Below are 20070 nucleotides of genomic sequence, written 5' to 3' on the forward strand. Positions count from 1 at the left end.
AACTGGCTGGAATGCTGAGTTACTTGAACTGGCCATATTTACTTTATGCCAAGGTTGGCCACGCAGCAAAATTTAATCTAGGCAGTATACAAACCAGATGAGGTTTAACACTTTTTAAAGTCTACACTACCGGTCAAAAGTTTTAGAACACCTACTCATTCAAGTAAAAAAAAAAAGAGTATACTGAAGATAGCCCTATTTGGTAAAAGACCAAGTCCATATTATGGCAAGAACAGCTCAAATAAGTAAAGAGAAATGACAGTTCATCATTACTTTAAAACATGAAGTTCAGTCAATATGGAACATTTCAAGAACTGAAAGTTTCTTTAAGTGCAGTCTCAGAAACCATCAAGCGCTATGATAAAACTGGCTCTCATGTGGACCGCCACAGGACTGGAAGACCCAGAGTTACCTCTGCTCCAGAGGATAAGTTCATTCGAGTTACCAGCCTCAGAAATTGCAGCCTAAATAAATGCTTCTGAGTTCAAGTAACAGACGTCTCAACATCAACTGTTCAGAGGAGACTGTGTGAATCAGGCCTTCATGGTCAAATTGTTGCAAAGAAACCACTACTAAAGGACACCAATAACGAGTAGAGACTTACTTGGGCCAAGAAACACGAGCAATGGACATTAAACTGGTGGAAATTTGTCCTTTAGTCTGGAGTCCAAACGTGAGATTTTTGGTTCCAACCGCCGTGTCTTTGTGAGACAAGGTGTGGGGTAACGGATGACCTCCGCATGTGTATTTCCCACCGTAAAGCATGGAGGTGTTATAGTGTGGGGGTGCTTTGTTGGTGACACTGTCGATGATTTATTTAGAATTCAAGGCACACTCAACCAGCATGGCTACCAGAGCATTCTGCAGTCATTACGCCATCCCATCTGTTTGGGCTTAGTGGGACTACCATTTGTTTTTCAACAGGACAATGACCCAACACACCTCCAGGCTGCGTAAGGGCTATTTTACAAAGGAGAGTGATGGTGTGCTTCCTCAGATGACCTGGCCTCCACAATGACCCGACCTCAACATAATTGAGATGGTTTGGGATGCGTCGGACCGCAGAGTGAAGGAAAAGCAGCTAAGTGCTCAGCATGTGGGAATTCCTTCAAGACTGTTGGAAAAGCATTCCATGTGAAGCTGGTTAAGAGAATGCCAAGAGTGTGCAAAGCTATCAAGGGAAAGGGCGCTACTTTGAAGAATCTGAAATAGTTGGATTTGTTTTAACACTTTCTTGGTTACTACATGATTCCATATGTGTTATTTCATAGTTTTGATGTCTTCACTATTATTCTGCAAAGTAGAAAATAGTCAAAATAAAGAATAACCCTTGAATGAGTAGGTCCTAAAACTTTTGACCGGTAGTGTAGTTCATAGTCCTTGGACTTTGTCACAGTAATTCTAGTCCCACTAAGCAAATGGTACCTTCCCAACAATTAAAAATACACTATGACAGAGTTATTCATTTTAGTGTGGTGCATATTGTTTAATATTATAGAGGATATGCATGTACTCATTTAGTTCTTACCCAACAAAATTCTCTTCTCTATCAGTACAAGAATACAAATGTAATAACCAAAAGTCCACATTCAGTTAGTAATTCAAAATGTAAAAAGTAAACATGTATTTTTATTGAGGCCCTCATGAATTGATCCATCATTGATATAGCACAGTAGATGCATCCCTTTTGTAAAATACTTAAGACATAAAGCTATGTTCAGAACCTCAACTTATTGATACCCCTCCCAATCATATATGTTTTCAATTAACAATAATTTTTATGATTTCATCCTGAGCCAGGAAGCAACCTTCAAGAAATACTGTCAAATCTCCCAAGTGTTCAGTGGAAGCAATTCATTCCTCATCAGCAGTCAATCATCTAACATGAAGGACTTTGGAAGATGTTATATATACTGCACGTTAGTGTGAATTGTGACGGGTCACATTTGATACGTTTTATCTCATTCCTTTTTTTGTGGTAGGATGGGGTAATAAAAGAAAGTTAAATATCCATTGTGATGCCCCGTCCCGCTGGTCCAGTCCTGTTAGGGGTCAGGCTGCAGAGGTCAAGGGGACCTGAGGGAGTGGCCTAGTCTGCCGAGCTCAGCTGCAGCACACTGGAGGTTACAGCCTTGGGGAGACTTCAGGTAGTGATGGTGTGTGTGTAGAAGTGAAATTTAGAGTTTCATTGTCCCTAGTGTCCTTATCTTAAAAAATAAAGAATAATTATCAACAAAGAAAAAAAATCCTCTAAGATGAGCTGCTGGTCATAGGTTCATGCGTAAATGCTCGGGCCTCTTGGCCATGACGGGGTAGGCCTGTTGTTTGAACTGGGACAGGTTGGCCCCCGTAGGCTGGCGGATGGGCAGGGGGGCTGAGGCCTCAGAGCTGGCCTGCACATCCATCTGTTCTGGGGTTGACACATACATGACCTGCTCCTGTGGCGACTGGAGACATAGAGAGGATCCGCCGGGCATCAATGGGCCCCGGGGCCACACGTCACCGGCAGAGAACTTGAGAGGGCTGAAAAGGAATAGGGGACATACCCTGACTATGTGGTGATGTGGCATACTCAATGTTGTACAAGATATGTAGGAACAGCCGAAGAGGCTGAAATGACAGAATACCTGACTGGTGTTCTTGGGCTCCCCAAAAACCGTCGGGGTGAGCGGATTTTTGGCTCGAATGAGAACTTTTCCTTTACATTTTCCAGTACTGATGGAGCAACATAAGTAAAGCCCTGCAGGAGCAATGACAGAGGGGTTACTGTCACCAGCACTGCCTACCAAGGTATAAGGAGAAATTAAGGTGAATTCTGTCAAATCATGATTTTGTCTTATGAGCAAAATTAACACAAACATGTACTACGCGATTAGACAGGTTCCGAATTTATGTGAAACATCACAGCACAGCTGAAAAATATATGGCATATGGAAAACATAAGAGGGCGGTTTATGGAGATAGGTGGGATGGACTGAGAGTAGCTGAGGGGTGGGTTTAAAAGCTCATGTTCTATAATAGTTATGACTGAAAACATGATGTATAAGTACTATCTAGATGTAATGTATATCAAATTACTTTATTCTTGCTATGTAAAAAAAAGTGTAATGTGTATGTTACAAAATAAATAGCTGTAAAAAATAAAAACATGTAATCTCTAACAAGATATGTAGCAGTCTTACCAGAAAGGCTTGGTTGGCGCTTTCACTAAGTGTAGAGTCGTCTGGGCTGTCTACTGGTGTCTGGCTGGTGAACTTGGAGTCAAACTGGCTCACATCTTCAGCAGATTGCTATGGATACAAGAGATCAGTTATGTTACAGAGTCTAACGCCTTTGAGAGCTAGAAAGGTTGTTTAAAACAAATGGAAGCTCTTCTTCAGCTTACCAGGAAAGGTTTGAATGGAGCCTCCACTTTCCTGGCCAGGAGCTCTTCCCAGTTAATGTGTCGGAAGAAGGGATGAGCCTTAGCAAACAAAATTTTACAACAATAGCATTTTAATTTCAATACCCTGTCCCCTCTCACTTTTGAACACTTCTATTTAGGGTCATCTTTTGTTGTATTGTGATCAGAGGCTTAAGACAAAGTGTTGCTTGCCAGAATGGGGTAGAACCTCAAACTCAAGGTTGAGGTTATATTTGTCTTGGCAGCATCAAGTCAATCCAGCCAAAAATGTTTCACTCCTTCTCTTGTTCTCACCTGCACCTCTGTAGCATCTCCAGCCCCTGCTCCAAGTCTTGACGAGGCATTTCTCTTCAGAAGCTGAAAAACAAGAACAAGTATAAATACATATGTGATAACCAAAATGTAAATAAAAAAGGTCAGATATGTTAAACAAATAGTCACCCTTTTCAGGAGATCTCTGGCTTCTTGTGTGAGGTAGGGTGGGAGGTTCAGCTTGCATTTTAAGATTTTGTCAATGGTCTTCTTCCTGTTTTCACCAGTGAAGGGTGGCTACATTTGAAAAATAAAATAACTTGGGTCAACACTAGGGCTGTGGCAGTCACGAAATGTCGTCAGCCGGTGATTGTCAAGCAAATAACTGTTGGTATGACAGTAATTAACCATTAATTAACATGAACACATTTAGCATCTCCTGGCTTCCACACAAGCCACTGATGCAGACCATTGGTACATCTACATTTTAAAGTCTAATAAATCTATGTAATACCTTCACAAAAAACATTTATTTTAGACAGGTCTAAAGAAGCATGACATGAAGAAAATGTCTATTTCAGAAAATAATAGCATACTCTGAGTTGTCCTTACGTTGACAAGATGGCGCCGGAGAACAAGGATGACATTTAACGTATTCCAAACCAATTGTGTTTTTTTGATAGTTTCTTTGCGTTGTTTAAACTTATTTTGTACACAATGTTGCTGCTACCGTCTCTTATGACAGAAAAAAACTTCTGGACATCAGAACTGCGATTACTCACCACGGACTGGCACAATGCTTTTTTCCTTTAATGAGTCCAACGTGAATGACATACTGCTTTCCCGTGAACAGGCCCGCTTTCAAGGAGCGGGACTCTAACTCAGAAACGTAGAAAAAAATCCTTCTATGCCCTCCAACGAACAAACAAACAGGCAAAGCGTCAATACAGGACTAAGATCGAATCGTATTACGCCGGCTCTGACGCTCGTCGGATGTGGCAGGGCTTGCCAACCATTAGACTACAAAGGGAAGCACAGCCGAGAGCTTCCTAGTGACACGAGCCTACCAGACGAGCTAAACTACTTCTTTGCTTGCTTCGAGGCAAATAGCACTGAAACATGCATGAGAGCACCAGCTGTTCAGGAAGACTGACTATGGGAGTAAGACCTTTAAACAGGTCAACATTCACAAGGCCGCAGGGCCAGACGGATTACCAGGATGTGTACTTCGAGCATGTGTGCCCCCCCCCCCCCCCCAGGAGACAAAGGATTTGGCATGGGTCTTCAGATCCTCAAAAAGATTATACAGCTGCACCATCAAGAGCATCCTGACTGGTTGCATCACTGCCTGGTATGGCAACTGCTCGGCCTCTTACCGCAAGGCAAAACAGAGGGCAGTGCGTACTGCCCAGTACATCACTGGGGCCCAGTACATCACTGGCTTCCTGCCATCCAGGACCTCTATATCAGGCGGTCAGAGGAAGGCCCTAGAAATTGTCAAAGACTCCAGCCACCCTCGTCATAGACTGTTTCCTCTTCTACCTCATGGCGGTAGCAAAGATCCAAGAGGCTTTTAAACAGCTTCTACCCCCAAGCCATAAGACTCCTCAACATCTAATCAAATGGCTACCCAGACGATTTGCATTGCACCCCCCCACTCCCTTTTACGCAACCGCTACTCTCTGTTGTTATCTATGGATAGTCACTTTAATAACTCTACCTACAGTGCCTTGAAAAAGTATTCATCCCCCTTGGCATTTTTCCTATTTTGTTGCAATTCAACCTGTAATTTAAACAGATTTTTATTTGGACTTTATGTAATGGACATACACAAAATAGTCCAAATTGGTGAAGTGAATTGAAAAAAAGAACTTGTTTCAAAAAAATTCAAAAAAAAAAAAGCTAAAGTGATGCGTGCATATGTATTCACCCCCTTTGCTATGAAGACCCTAAATAAGATCTGGAGCAACCAATTACCTTCAGAAGTCACACAATTAGTTAAATAAAGTCCACTTGTGTGCAATCTAAGTGTCACATGATCCATCACATATTCTCAGTACATACACACCGTTCTGAAAGGCCCCAGTCTTCAACACCACCAAGCAAGGGGCACCACCAAGCAAGCGGCACCATGAAGACCAAGGAGCTCTCCAAACAGGTCAGGGACAATATTGTGGAGAAGTACAAATCAGGGTTGGGTTATATAAAAATATCCGAAACTTTGAACATCCCACGGAGCGCCATTAAATCCATTATTAAAATGGAAAGAATACGGCACCACAAACCTGCCAAGAGAGGACCCCCCACCAAAACTCACAGACCAGGCAAAGAGGGCATTAATCAGAGAGGCAACAAAGAGACCAAAGATAACCATGAAGGCGCTGCAAAGCTCCACAGCGGAGATTGGAGTATCTGTCCATAGGACCACTTTAAGCCATACACTCCACTGAGCTGGGCTTTACGAAAAAGTTTAGCCAGAAAAAAGCCATTGCTTGATGAAAAAAAATAAGCAAACACGTTTGCTTGTGGGAGTCTCCCCAAACATATGAAAGAAGGTACTCTGGTCAGATGAGACTAAAATTGAGCTTTTTGGCCATCAAAGAAAACGCTATGTCTGGTGCAAACCCAACACCTCTCATCACCCCGAGAACATTATTGTGGCAGCATCATGCTGTGGGGATGTTTTTCCATAAGCAGGTACTGGAAAACTGGTCAGAATTGAAGGAATGAAGGATGGCACTAAATACAGGGAAATTCTTTAGGGAAACCTGTTTCAGTCTTCCAGAGATTTGAGACTGGGACGAGGTTCACCTTCCAGCAGGACAATGACCCTAAGCATACTGCTAAAGCAACACTCGAGTGGTTTAAGGGGAAACATTTAAAATGTCATGGAATGGCCTAGTCAAAGCTCAGACCTCAATCCAATTGAGGATCTGTGGTATGACTTAAACATTGCTGTACACCAGCGGAACCGATCCAAATTGAAGGAGCTGGAGCAGTTTTGCCTTGAGGAATGGGCAAAAATCCCAGTGGCTAGATGTGCCAAGCTTATAGAGACATACCCCAGGAGACTTGCAGCTGTAATTGCTGCAAAGGTGGCTCTACAAAGTATTGACTTTGGGGGGGTGAATAGTTATGCATGTTCAAGTTTTGTTTTTTTGCCTAATTTCTTGTTTGTTTCACAATCAAAAAATTATTTTGCATCTTCAAAGTGGTAGGCAAGTTGTGTAAATCAAATGATACAAACCCCCACCCAAAAATCTATTTTAATTCCAGGTCGTAAGGCAACAAAATAGGAAAAATGCCAACGGGGGTGAATACTTTTGCAAGCCACTGTACATATTATCTCAACTAACCGGTGCCCCTGCACATTGACTCGTACCGTACACCCCGGAATATAGTCTCGCTATTGTTATTTTACTGCTGCTCTTTAATTACTTGTTACTTTTATTTCTTATATTTTTTTTTTACTGCATTGTTGGTTAGGGGCTCGTAAGTAAGCATTTCACTGTAAGGTCTACACCTGTTTTCAGCGAATGTGACTAATAAAATTTGATGTTAGGTCCTGATGTGGCTATGGGCTACACTAGTTCATTCAGTAAACAAGATTTGCTTACAATTCTGTGGCATTATTTTATAAGCTGTATAAAATCTAAATATTTTATCCAAAAGATTTGCACACGCAGCTATTCTGTGTTGAGCGGTTAACTTCTTTGGGAACGGGGGGCAGTATTGAGTAGCTTGGATGAATAAGGTGCCCAGAGTAAACTGCCTGCTACTCAGGCCCAGAAGCTAGAATATGCATATAATTAGTGGATTTGGATAGAAAACACTAAAGTTTCCAAAACTGTTAAAAAAAATGTCTATGAGTATAACAGAACTCATATGGCAGGCAAAAACCTGAGAAACATCCAACAAGGAAGTGGGAAATCTGAGGTTTGTAGTTTTTTTAAGCGATTGCCTATCCAATATACTGTGTCTATGGGGTCAGATTGCACTTCCTAAGGCTTCCACTAGACGTCAACAGTCTTTAGAACATTTCAGGCTTCTACTGTGAAAGGGGAGCGAATAAGAGCTGTTTGAACCAGGGGTCTGGCTGAAAGCCTTGAATTGTTTATCGTGCGCGGCCGTGAGCGCGCACCCCGTTCCCTTTCCTTTCCTTTCCAAAGACAAAGGAATTGTCCGGTTGGAATATTATTGAAGATTTATGATAAATACATCCTAAAGATTGATTATATACATCGTTTGACATGTTTCTACTTACTATAATGGAACTTTTTTGACTTTTCGTCTGGACTTTGTGAGCGTGCCTTGTGCATTTGGATTACTGGACTAACTCGAACAAAAAGGAGGTATTTGGACATAAAGATTAACTTTATCGAACAAAACAAACATTTATTGTCTAACATGGAGACCTGGGAGTGCCATCAGGTGAAGATCAAAGGTAAGTGATTAATTTTAACGCTATTCCTGACACCTCTCCTTGGTTGGAAAATGGCTATATGGTTTTCTGTGGCTAGGCGCTGACCTAACATAATCTCATGGTGTGCTTTTGCCATAAAGCCTTTTTGAAATCAGACACTGTGGCTGGATTAACAAGAAGCTCATCTTTAAAATGGTGTATAATACTTGTATGTTTGAGGAATTGTAATATGACATTTCTGTTGTTTGAATTTGGCGCCCAGCAATTTCACTGGCTGTTGGCGAGGTGGGACACTAGCGTCCCACATATCCCAGAGAGGTTATTAACAAATAAATAGGTACTGCTTAATAAATAGGTATGCTTAATTTAGAGTTAGAGTTATTGAGTTATTAATGTAACTTTAGTTGTTATACAAACATTGGGCTATATGTTTTGATTTTTAATATATTATAAGGCTGCATGATGAGACTAGTAATGCTGATTTTTTTTAAAGTAACTTGAAAGGCATAAGCTCAACTTAGTTTTTTTGCGCAGGCTGTACAAACTCCAATAGTCTCTCATTCACAGTTTGACAAGCACTTGATAATGACTCGAATTTCACGGCGGCATCCCCTTTGTGGCTGTAATGCACCCCCAAAAATTCCATGCCTTTTGCGGCCCGGAGTGCTGCCTTGTTCCCTTCTACCTTAGTGCTGCTCAATCCGAAGCGCCTCTCAATCACGTCTTTCTCACAGGCTACAAGTGAAGACAGACACCAGGGATGCAACTGCACGCGTCCTTATCCAATTCAGAGGTGTAAATTGAAGATAATGGAATAACTTTCCACATTTACTTTGTCAGCTAACAAGATGAGTAGGCCTAACAAACAGCAAAAGCACTAGCCTATGTCGATCTACTATCCCCCATAGCACAAAAATGTACCTACGCTATTGGTCAACTTGACCTTCTGTGTGAGAAAGAAATATTCCGAACATAGTCTGGGACAGTTGTGGGATGGGATAGATCCCAAATTTATACAACCACTAGCATCAAAAAAAAAAATGTTTTCACAATGTGAATGACCAACAGAACGTTCAGCTTAAAATGTTGATAATCTATAAGGCTATTTCTTCACATTATAAGCGCAGCAATGCGCACATGGCAGTAGGCTATAAGCGCGAATGTTCCTTTAGCGGGAAAACACCATTATTAAAAAGTGACCGCAAATGCGATTATACATGTAATGCTTTTATTAAAAAGGAGCATTTATATGGTGAAAATTATCTTCCCCAAACTTGAAACTCACGTGCTGTTTATGTATGCCAGTTAGGCTCTAAACGCCTTGTTAAGCAGATTAATGTGCTTCATTTTAATAAGTTATTTGGCCACTTCAGTTGTGATACACACCTTATCAAAACATATAGGCCTTTCGGGTAGGCTACATGAGGTATGCAAATATGATTACAAAAAGTTGCAAAAAAATATAGCATTCACAAGTGACATGCTAATATCATCACCCATCAGACTATTCTGATTTCATCTTGCCTTTACATATTCTAAATAGTATATGTGACATTTGTTTTGATTTAGAATGGACCATTATCATGCACCTGTCTCAGAACTTTGGCAGCAGGAAAAAATAAATGTCATCTATGCACTTAAATAGCCAGGTAGGCTATACTCCTGTGGTAAAGATAAACAATGTGCTTAATATTAGGAAAGTTGAGAAATAAATATAGTAGGCCTAGTCTATAGAAAGCTCTTTTTGATAGAGGCCATCACTCTGTTTCCTCACACAATCAGAGTGATTAGAGGGACAATAGAGTGCTGAGTACCAGGCAGAGAGCAAGTTTGGTAGGCTACTAATGACCATCAGCAGCATAAGAGCTTGGAGAAGCCTAATCACCGTGACTAAACGCTCACATGGAATTTGACTGCCTTCATGACTCGGGACCGCCATTGTGGCAGTAATACGGGCACTGCAACACCCCTAGTCAACACCGATTGATTGTAACAGAAGTTGTTGTATTACTACGTCATTATAAACAGAAGTCTATGAAAGAAATTTGTCACTAACCGCTCCAGTCAGCATGTCGTACATAAGCGCTCCAAGACTCCACCAGTCCACTGCTCTGTTGTGTCCACTTCTCATCAGGATCTCTGGAGCCCTGACACAACAAGTTTTTTTACACTTCTTTTCATGAAAGACTGAGGCAGTAAATAGATAAAAATAGCACAACTTTCAACAGATTTACATGAACAACAGGTGGTGTGTATTTTACAAAGTGTGACTTACATGTACTCTATGGTGCCACAGAAAGTATGGGTGACTGTGCCGCCGTGAATGGACTCTTTACACAGTCCAAAGTCAGTCAGTTTCACATGGCCTGGAAAAAAACACAATACAGAAACACTACAGCCAATTTCACTTTGAGGTGGATATGCAGAACATTTTGTAAATTACATTTCCTGCGGAATAAATCAAATCAAATGTTATTAGTCACATGCGTTGAATACAACAGGTATACAACATTTCACCTTACAGTGAAATGCTTACTTACGAGCCCCTAACCGACAGTGCAGTTAAAAAAAATATGGATAAGAATGAGAGATAAAAGTAACAAGTAATTAAACAGCAGTAAAAAAATAACAATAATGTTGTGTAATAGTGATATGGGGGAAAAATTGATAGTTACATATCAATTACATTTTGGACAATATTATACCAATATTTGACTCCAATAATCAATTTATATTTGTTTGCTACGGTAGGTAGCATTAGCAGCGCTAGTCAGCTGTACCTGCAGCAAACTTACAGTGAGCAATATTTTTGGAACATCAAATCGCAGTATCGAATCGTAATACATATACAATTGTGAAAATCGCAATAAATATACTATCAGCAGCTAACTATTGTGATAATATCGTCTCATGAGGTCCATGGCAATTCCCAGCTCTAATGTCTAACATGAAGTGCATATAAATGCACAAATGTGGATGCATTTACAGCTAATGTAGCATCAAACATTGTCTGACTTGCAGTGCACATGATTGCAACTCAGGACATCTGTTGTGACGTCCTTGCCCAGCATTACCTTGGTTGTTAAGCATGATGTTTTCAGGCTTCAGGTCTCTATAGATGATGCCTTTCTGGTGCAGATGACCCAGAGCCATAGAAATTTCTGCCAGGTAAAAGCTGCAGATAAGAAACCACATTTACATTGTACACACACACACAACTGATTTTTACTAAATTATTTTCTGTGCCAGACACAGCCAACACCTGGTAACCTAATCTTAAGTTTACTGCTTTTGTAAATAGCATTTTCCCTTTCACCAACTAACATACTGTAGGTTATTCCAAATGTGTCTTAGTACAGTGGATGTAAGAAAACTTAGACTGGTATGACTACATTGCCTTTAGTCATCTCTACTCACCAGGCTGTGTCTTCCATAAAAATCCCCTCTCTTTCCAGTTGCATAAACAGCTCTCCACCTGAAAAGTACAACAACATTAATTAAAACTGAAAGACATAAAAAAAGAAAAATAATAATTGTAGTGTTGCACAAAATAGTTGTGGGGAGACTACACCAAATTAACTCTTTCACCCATTTAATTTTAAATCCTGACTGACTGACTTTCACATACCATAGTGTGCATTCTTCTCTGTAACTCTAGAGGAGCACAGACAGGAAGGGATGGTGGACAGGATGTAGGCACTATTACATACATTATGGTTTGATGCAATGAGCAGAGGAGGCCCATTAAGTGTTCATGTAAATCATGCAAAGGCCAACGTCCTGTGTGAAACAACAAATTCAGATGATTTGAATCATATTTTTTGTGAAACCCTCCTTTGGTGTCAGAATAAGAGAAACCATCTGCATGACTGGGACTGCTAATGTGTAAAGAGATTCAGTCGGACTCCCCAGCAACTCTTGAGCAACAGGAAGAGTGTGGAAAGAATGGATGGTTGTTCATCTTTGGGTGAATAGGTCGTTCGATGTAACTGCCTGTGTGACCCCTGATTTACTGACCGCTGAGGTACTCCAGGATGAGGTACAGCTTGCCCCCCGTCTGGAAGGCGTAGATGAGATCCACGATGAAAGGATGCTTCACTTCCTCCAGGATGTTCCTCTCTGCCTTGGTGTGGGCAGTGTCCTTAGCATTGCGTACAATCATAGCCTGCAAGGCCCCAAAACATTTATGACCATTAGTCATGCTAATACCGCTAGTCTGCCATTTCAAAAGCCGCATGATAAAATACATTTCATTATCAGTTCTAGACAAGCCACCACTGTCAAGAATGTGCTAACATTGAATTCAGTGTTGCTTAGAACATTTCTGTTCAAAATTAAACAATTGGCTTTTCAGGGAATTTTTGCAGCATAGCTTGGGAGACAAATCTTGATGAAGTGGTATGTGACCGCATCTGTCATTAAAGTCCATTTTACTGATCAAGCAAAAGCACAGGCTTCAAGGAAAGACAATATTTGCAAAGAAGCAACACAAAACAATGTTTATTTGTCATATTTACTAAGTTTGAGACAAAATTGAGAGACTTGATGAATATGCCTGCTGCCAATTATGAACTAATTGTAAATAAATGTGTCTTTGAATATTATTTTTAGGTACCTTCTTTAAAACCTTCATGGCAAATATCTTCCCCGATGCTGCTCCAGCAACTTTTCGAACTTGAAAAACCTAAAAAAGAAGAAGGGAAGAACCGGTTCAACACAATGGGCCAGGCCAAATAATGACAAGTTTGACATGGAATTTAAATAAAACTTCATAAAAGCCAATGAATAAACATTTGAATAAGAGGATGCATTTTAATGGCTCTCAGGGGGAACAGCACCTTTCCATAGCCACCCTTTCCCAGCACCCGCAGCAGCTCAAAACACTCCGGCCTGATGTTCTCTTTTCCTTGGTTGACGTTGTCCTCAGATATCTCAATCTTCTCACAGTCGTCCATATTGCTGGGGAAAGAAGTAATGTAACTATACGCTCACAATACACTGACCGAAGCACGGTACAATTACTGTGACCACTCAACATAATTATTTCATCTACCAGGCATTCATAATGCTAAGGGTCAACACTTACAATTCAAAGCCGCTGCACTGGTCCATGAAATCGTTGATCTGAGCCTATGACAGAAAATGTAAATTAGAACATTGCAAAAATAAATCTGCTTTATAACTGAAATCACTGCAAAGACATAGAACAGCAGTAGCACCTCATTAGATTCAACAGGAATGTTGATTATATTATTTTTTAAAAGTGTTCAATCTTAGACGCAAGGACATAAACTGAAATCAATGCAATGTTAGCTAAAACATTAACTCAACATAGACCAACATGCGAGAGTATACCATCATGTGAAAGATGGTTAAATTCAAATCTGTTTTGGTTACATTTATTTCAGAACCCTGGATAGAGGATCTTGCTGTAGACTGCTTTTTTTTGTATCTCGACAGCCTTGGAATTGACACCAAACGTACATTTATTTTGTTATGTTTACAAATATTTATGGAGGTAAACATTTTACACCCAAAAAACATGTAACGTGATTTTTAGTGTAGGCCAAAATCCTTGCCAACATGAGATGTTCAATAGAGTACGAAATGTTTATGATAAAATTGTAATTCTTGGTAGCTAACTGTCAGAGCATGAATAGAGTTAGTTCATACCATGTAAACATAGCCCAATACAGCCAATTTACTAGCTAGCTATCACAAATAGTTAATAGATAGGTCTATCATAACAACGCATGTCCACTATAACCCATCATTAAATCTTGTCCGAACTGGGATTTGCATGTGTCCACATAAGGACCTCCAGTCCATATTGTTCCAAACTGCAGAAGTACCAAAATAAACTGTTGCACGACAGCAACCAAAGCACGCTTGCCTTTGCTGCACATTGACTGTCTAGCAAGCTTGAAAATATAATATTCCATATTCGTATAAAGTATGCTAATATATTAATTGTATAACAACTATCTCCCAACAGCTGAGAACAAGTGACAGCTCATGAGTGTTAACTGGCTGATCTGTGGCTAGCTAATGTTAGAAGGCTAGCGTGTAGCGTTGTCAAAATTGGGCCTAAAGCACTGGCAACAAACCAAGACGACGGGCCTATAGCTAGCTAGCATGGCTATCAGCAATTACATCGAACACCCGTGCAACAACACCCGACAGAATCGAGAAAATTACCTCCTCGAGCTCATCGTCGGAGACATTTTCCTCCGGCTGATCCAAATCGATGTCGAATACACCCGCCATCAATGCTTTCGTTCAGGTTCAGTCGGTGAGAATAGCTCGCGCTCATCCGCCTCATGGACAAACACACATCGCCGGCGCCATAACCGGCTACTAAACAGAGCATGCGCACCACACAACCAACCAAGTGACGCGCCGATATGACACACTGTGTTTTCATTTCTTTGCGTGGAGATACTGTGTCCATGGACCACGTCATGAGGAGGTGGTGGTGGACATCGTGAGGAGAGAGGTGGAGCGCTATGACCGTGTGGCAGGGGGCACAGGGTCAGGGGTGGGCACATACGCCACTCAGTGTCTCCGGGACGCCTACCCAAACTCCTTCATCCTCAACCACCTGACATGGCCATATGGCACTGGAAAGGCAAGAGGCTTGCTTCAGCACCTGGAAAACATCACAGATCTGGCAGATAAAGGCCTACTATTTATGTTTTACAATACAGACATATTTCCTATGGACTAAGAAAGTAATATTTTATTTTTACATTTTAGTCATTTAGCAGACATTCTTATCCAGAGCGACTTACAATTAGTGCATTCCTCTTAAGATAGCTAGTTGACAAAGAAATGACACGGTTACAATAATATCATTTCGGAAGCCAGAAACAACATCATCATCAGTACTCTTTGGATGACCAGTTTTCACTAACTGCTGTTTTGGGTTTTCCTTTGAAGGTGATTGTCCAGAACTACAACTCTGCTCACGCTGTCACACCTCTGATGCCATCCTCGTTCACACAGTGCACAATATCTGTACCCAGCTCATGAACATCAAAGACATATCATTCAGTGACATCAACAAAGTAATCGCCCACCAGCTAGGGAGTGTTCTGCAGCCTGCACTCACTGGTGACTTCCACGGTGTCTACAATAGAAACCCCATAGGTGAGCACTGAGCATCAACACTACTGCAACAAATAAACCAGTGTGTCAAAGTCTTGAAGTTGCATATCACACACTGTGCACTGTGTTTCCATTTGAACTGATGAGCGGCCTGGTGTGTCACCCAGAGTACAAGCTGCTCAGCTTCTGCAACATTCCCCAGGTGTCCAGCTCCTCCATGGCTTACAGCGTGTTCACCTGGCCAGGCCTGCTCCAACACCTACATCAAATGCTTACTGCGTTTTGCATGTTACTGTTTAATTCAAATAAAAAATAAAAAGTGCTATGTAGTCATAGTGCATTGGTCAGAAATGAGTGCTGTACTAGTTTTGAACACCATGGGGAAGCATTGGCTAACTATGAAATTCATAAGTGTGAAATTCTGTGCAGCTGTATTCATCGACCTGGCCAAGGCTTTCGACTCTGTCAATCACCACATTCTTATCGGCAGACTCAACAGCCTTGGTTTCTCAAATGACTGCCTCGCCTGGTTCACCAACTACTTCTCTAGACAGAGTTCAGTGTGTCAAATCGGAGGGCCTGTTGTCCAGACCTCTGGCAGTCTTTATGGGGGTGCCACAGGGTTCAATTCTTGGGCCGACTCTTTTCTCTGTATACATCAGTGATGTCGCTCTTGCTGCTGGTGATTCTCTGATCCACCTCTATGCAGACGACACCATTCAGTATACCTCTGGCCCTTCTTTGGAGACTGTGTTAACTAACCTCCAGATAAGCTTCAATGCCATACAACTCTCCTTCCGTGGCCTCCAACTGCTCTTACATGCAAGTAAAACTAAATGCATGCTCTTCAACCGATCGCTGCCCGCACTTGCACGCCCGACTAGCATCACTACTCTGGACGGTTCTGACTTAGAATATGTGGACAATTGCAAATACCTAGGTGTCTGGTTAGACTGTAAACTCTCCTTCCAGACTCACATTAAGCATCTCCCATTCAAAATTAAATCTAGAATCGGCTTCCAATTTCTCAACAAAGCCTCCTTCACTCATGCTGCCAAACATACCCTCGTAAAACTGACTATCCTACCGATCCTTGACTTCGGCGGTGTCATTTACAAAATGCCTCCAACACTCTACTCAGCAAATTGGATGCAGTCTATCACAATGCTATCCGTTTTGTCACCAAAGCCCCATATAGTATCCACCACTGCGACCTGTATGCTCTCGTTGGCTGGCCCTCTCTACATATTCGTTGCCAAACCCACTGACTCCAGGTCATCTACAAGTCTTTGCTAGGTAAAGCCCCGCCTTATGTCAGCTCACTGGTCACCATAGCAACACCCACCCGTAGCACACGCTCCAGCAGGTGTATTTCACTGGTCATCCCCAAAGCCAACACCTCCTTTGGCTGCCTTTCCTTCCAGTTCTCTGCTGCCAATGACTGGAACGAATTGCAAAAATCACTGAAGCTGGAGACCCATATCCCCCTCTCTAACTTTAAGCATCAGCTGTCAGAGCAGCTTACCGATCACTGTACTTGTACACAGCCCATCTGTAAATAGCACACCCAACTACCTCATCCCCATATTGTTATTTTTTCTTTGCTCCTTTGCACGCCAGTATCTCAACTTGCACATCATCATCTGCACATCTATCACTCCAGTGTTAATGCTACATTGTAATTATTTCACCTCTATGGCCTATTTATTGCCTTACCTCCCTAATCTTACTACATTTGCACACACTGTACATAGATTTTTCATTTGTGTTATTGACTGTACGTTTGTTTATCCCATGTGTAACTCTGTATTGTTGTTTTTGTCGCACTGCTTTGCTTCATCTTGGCCAGGTCGCAGTTGTAAATGAGAACTTGTTCTCAACTGGCCTACCTGGTTAAATAAAGGTGAAATACATTTTTTTTAAATAACTAGTAGCCTATAGTTGATATTATGTACACTTATCTGGGTACCCTGCTTAAAGTTCTATCCATAAGGGAGTACCACATAATACTACAATAAGGAAGTGAGAAACTCAGTAGATTTGTGAGTTGTAGCTGACAGCATTGGCAATAGGAATGCTCACTGAAGAAAACAATGCTGTAGACATAATCATAGGCTGACTCATGATATTGTTGATCTAAAAAGTTAGCCATAACTAGCCAAGCATTAAGTTGTAAACAAACAAGGTACACTATGACTAGTTGCTAACTAGTTTGATATATGCAATTGCAGTCAAATACATAGCCAATGGTGCTGATGTGAAGAATAATAAACAAATCTCACAATGACAGACATCACCACAAAACAAACTGAACCTAGCAAGACAGTTAGCCAACATTAGCTGCCACCATGGTGTTCTCGGGGTGATGAGAGGTTTGCGCCAGACATAGCGCTTTCCTTGATGGCCAAAAAGCTCATTTTTGTCTCATCTGACCAGAGTACCTTCTTCCATATGTTTGGGGAGTCTCCCACATGCCTTTTGGCGAACACCAAATGTGTTTTTTTAATTATTTCTTTAAACAATGGCTTTTTTCAGGCCCCTTTTCCATAAAGTCTAGCTCTGTGGAGTGTACGGCTTAAAGTGGCCCTATGGATAGATACTCCAATCTCCGCTGTGGAGCTTTGCAGCTCCTTCAGGGTTATCTTTGGTCTCTTTGTTGCCTCCCCGATTAATGTCCTCCTTGCCTGGTCCATGAGTTTTGGTGGGCGGCCCTCTCTTGGCAGGTTTGATGTGGTGCCATATTCTTTCCATTTTTTAATAATGGATTTAATGGTACTCTGTGGGATGTTCAAAGTTTATTCTGATATTTTTTTATAACCCCACCCTGATCTGAACTTTTCCACAACTTTGTCCCTGACTTGTTTGGAGAGCTCCTTTGTCGTCATGGTGCCGCTTGCTTGGTGGTGTTGAAGACTCTGGGGCCTTTCAGAACAGGTGGAAATATACTGAGATCATGTGACAGATCATGTGACACTTAAATAAAGTCCACCTGTGTGTAATCTAACTAATGTTGTGACTTTTCTGAAGGTAATTGGTTGCACCAGATCTGATTTAGGAGCTTCGTAGCAAAGGGGGTGAACACATATGCATGCACCACGTTTCCATTTTTTTGCATTTTTTTAAACAAGTCATTTTTTTAATTTCACTTCACCAATTTGGACTATTTTGTGTATGTCCGTTACATGAAATCCAAATGTAAATTCATTTAAATTACAGGTTGTAATGCAACAAAATAGGAAAAACACCAGGGGGATGAATACTTTTGCAAGGCACTGTAATTTGTGGAATTTCTTTCTTTCATGCATTTGAGCAAATCAGTTGTGTTGTGACAAGGTAGGGGTGGTGTACAGAAGATAGCTCTATTTGGGTTAGGGCTATCTGCGTGAATCAAGCCTTCATGGTTGAATTGCTGCAAAGAAACTACTACTAAAGGACACCAATAAGTAGAATATTCTTTCTTGGGTCAAGAAACACAAGCAATGGACATTAGACCGGTGTAAATCTGTGCTTTGGTCTTATGAGTCCAAATTTGAGATTTATGGGTCCACCCGCCGTGTCTTTGTGAGACGCAGAGTAGGTGAACGGATGATCTCCGCATGTGTGGTTCCCACTGTGATGCATAGAGGAGGTGTGATGGTGCTTTGCTGCTGACACTGTCAGGCTGTGTAAGGGCTATTTGACCAAGGAGAGTGATAGTGCTGCATCAGATGACCTGGCCTCCACAATCACCCGACCTCAACCCAGTTGAGTTGGTATGAGATGAGTTGGACCGCAGAGTGAAGGAAAAGCAGCCAACAAGTGCTCAGCATATGTGGGAACTCCTTCAAGACTGTTGGAAAAGCATTCTTCGTGAAGCTGGTTGGGAGAATGCCAAGAGTTTGCAAAGCTGTCATCAATGCAAAGGGTGTCTACTTTGAAGAATTTCAAATATATTTTGATTTGTTGAACACTTTTTTGGTTACTACATGGTTCCATGTGTTATTTCATAGTTTTGATGTCTTCACTATTATTCTACAATGTAGAAAATAGTACAAATAAAAAACCCTTGAATCAGATGTCCAAACTTTTGACTGGTACTGTATATTGATGCTGTTTAAACATATACACTGTATTCAGTTTTTTTGTGTGTAGCCATGTTTGTACAATATAGATAGTATAAGCTAGCTTCTCCTTCGTGTTTACTGTTCCATGTCCAGATATTCATGTTAATGCTCTGAGGATTGTTGTTTAACAAGTATAAGTCTCCTACACTGGTCAGCAACAGCCAGGCTCTGCTGAGGCCTCTGGACAACATGGGGTGGAAAGCCTGGAATATGTTTGCATCCAGGTTAGGCACATCATGTAAAAATCCTTTTTTTAAGAGGCATGAATGCTCACTTATATTGTTTTCCAACAGGATGAGTCATTATCAATCATTGCAAAAAGATTGGTTATGGCATTTTACTGTTCTAAACTGCCTCATTCCCAGGTTATTGGGTTTCCACATATTGATGTGGTGTCTCTGCTTCCACAGGGCCTACATTCATCTGTACATTAAGTTTGGGATCTCGGAGGAAGATTTCCTGAACAGGTAATCTCTAGGTAGTCAACTTTGGACAACTAAGACACTGTTTGGGATTCAATCCGACCGCAGATTTAGACAATGCACTTTAAACATAATTTCCGATAGAGCCATCATATGCAGCGTTTACTGCGAATGTGTTCTCTGAACATTGCCTTTAAAACATGCATTACAGACAAAGCGCAATCATATTGTATTCCTGCCTAGGCCAATTAACTTGCAACGAGGTGATATGTTAAGGAAAGGAGAATGGTACAATATAGTACATGTGTATAATGGTCAAAGGAGTCTTGTTGAATGAATGACATGTACATTTGAGGGGTA

At 41.2% G+C, this 20070-nt stretch overlaps 1 protein-coding gene and 1 pseudogene across 2 annotated transcripts; one reads left to right on the forward strand and one right to left on the reverse strand.

The window, feature by feature from the left end:
- Positions 1–1461: 1461 nt before the first annotated feature.
- Positions 1462–14460, reverse strand: LOC115206403 (ribosomal protein S6 kinase beta-1). Of its 2 annotated transcripts, XM_029773322.1 has the most exons (16): positions 14277–14460; positions 13165–13208; positions 12917–13037; positions 12694–12762; positions 12096–12243; positions 11707–11858; positions 11496–11553; positions 11153–11239; positions 10354–10444; positions 10135–10225; positions 3845–3952; positions 3698–3760; positions 3386–3463; positions 3183–3290; positions 2628–2740; positions 1462–2523 (listed from the first exon to the last, which is right to left on the reverse strand). In XM_029773322.1, exons 1-16 carry the CDS (start codon positions 14343–14345, stop codon positions 2268–2270), a joined length of 1656 nt encoding a protein of 551 aa, XP_029629182.1. In that variant the 5' UTR covers positions 14346–14460; the 3' UTR covers positions 1462–2267. The 2 variants fall into 2 exon arrangements, with proteins under 2 accessions (XP_029629182.1, XP_029629183.1); XM_029773323.1 differs by lacking the exon at positions 11707–11858 and having other exon boundaries at positions 11153–11253; positions 14277–14459.
- On the forward strand, positions 14348–15536 carry LOC115206830 (tubulin delta chain-like; annotated as a pseudogene).
- The last annotated feature ends 4534 nt before the right edge of the window (positions 15537–20070 follow it).

This window comes from Salmo trutta, chromosome 13, assembly GCF_901001165.1.
Source record: "Salmo trutta chromosome 13, fSalTru1.1, whole genome shotgun sequence".
In the NCBI taxonomy this organism is placed as follows: Eukaryota; Metazoa; Chordata; class Actinopteri; order Salmoniformes; family Salmonidae; genus Salmo; species Salmo trutta.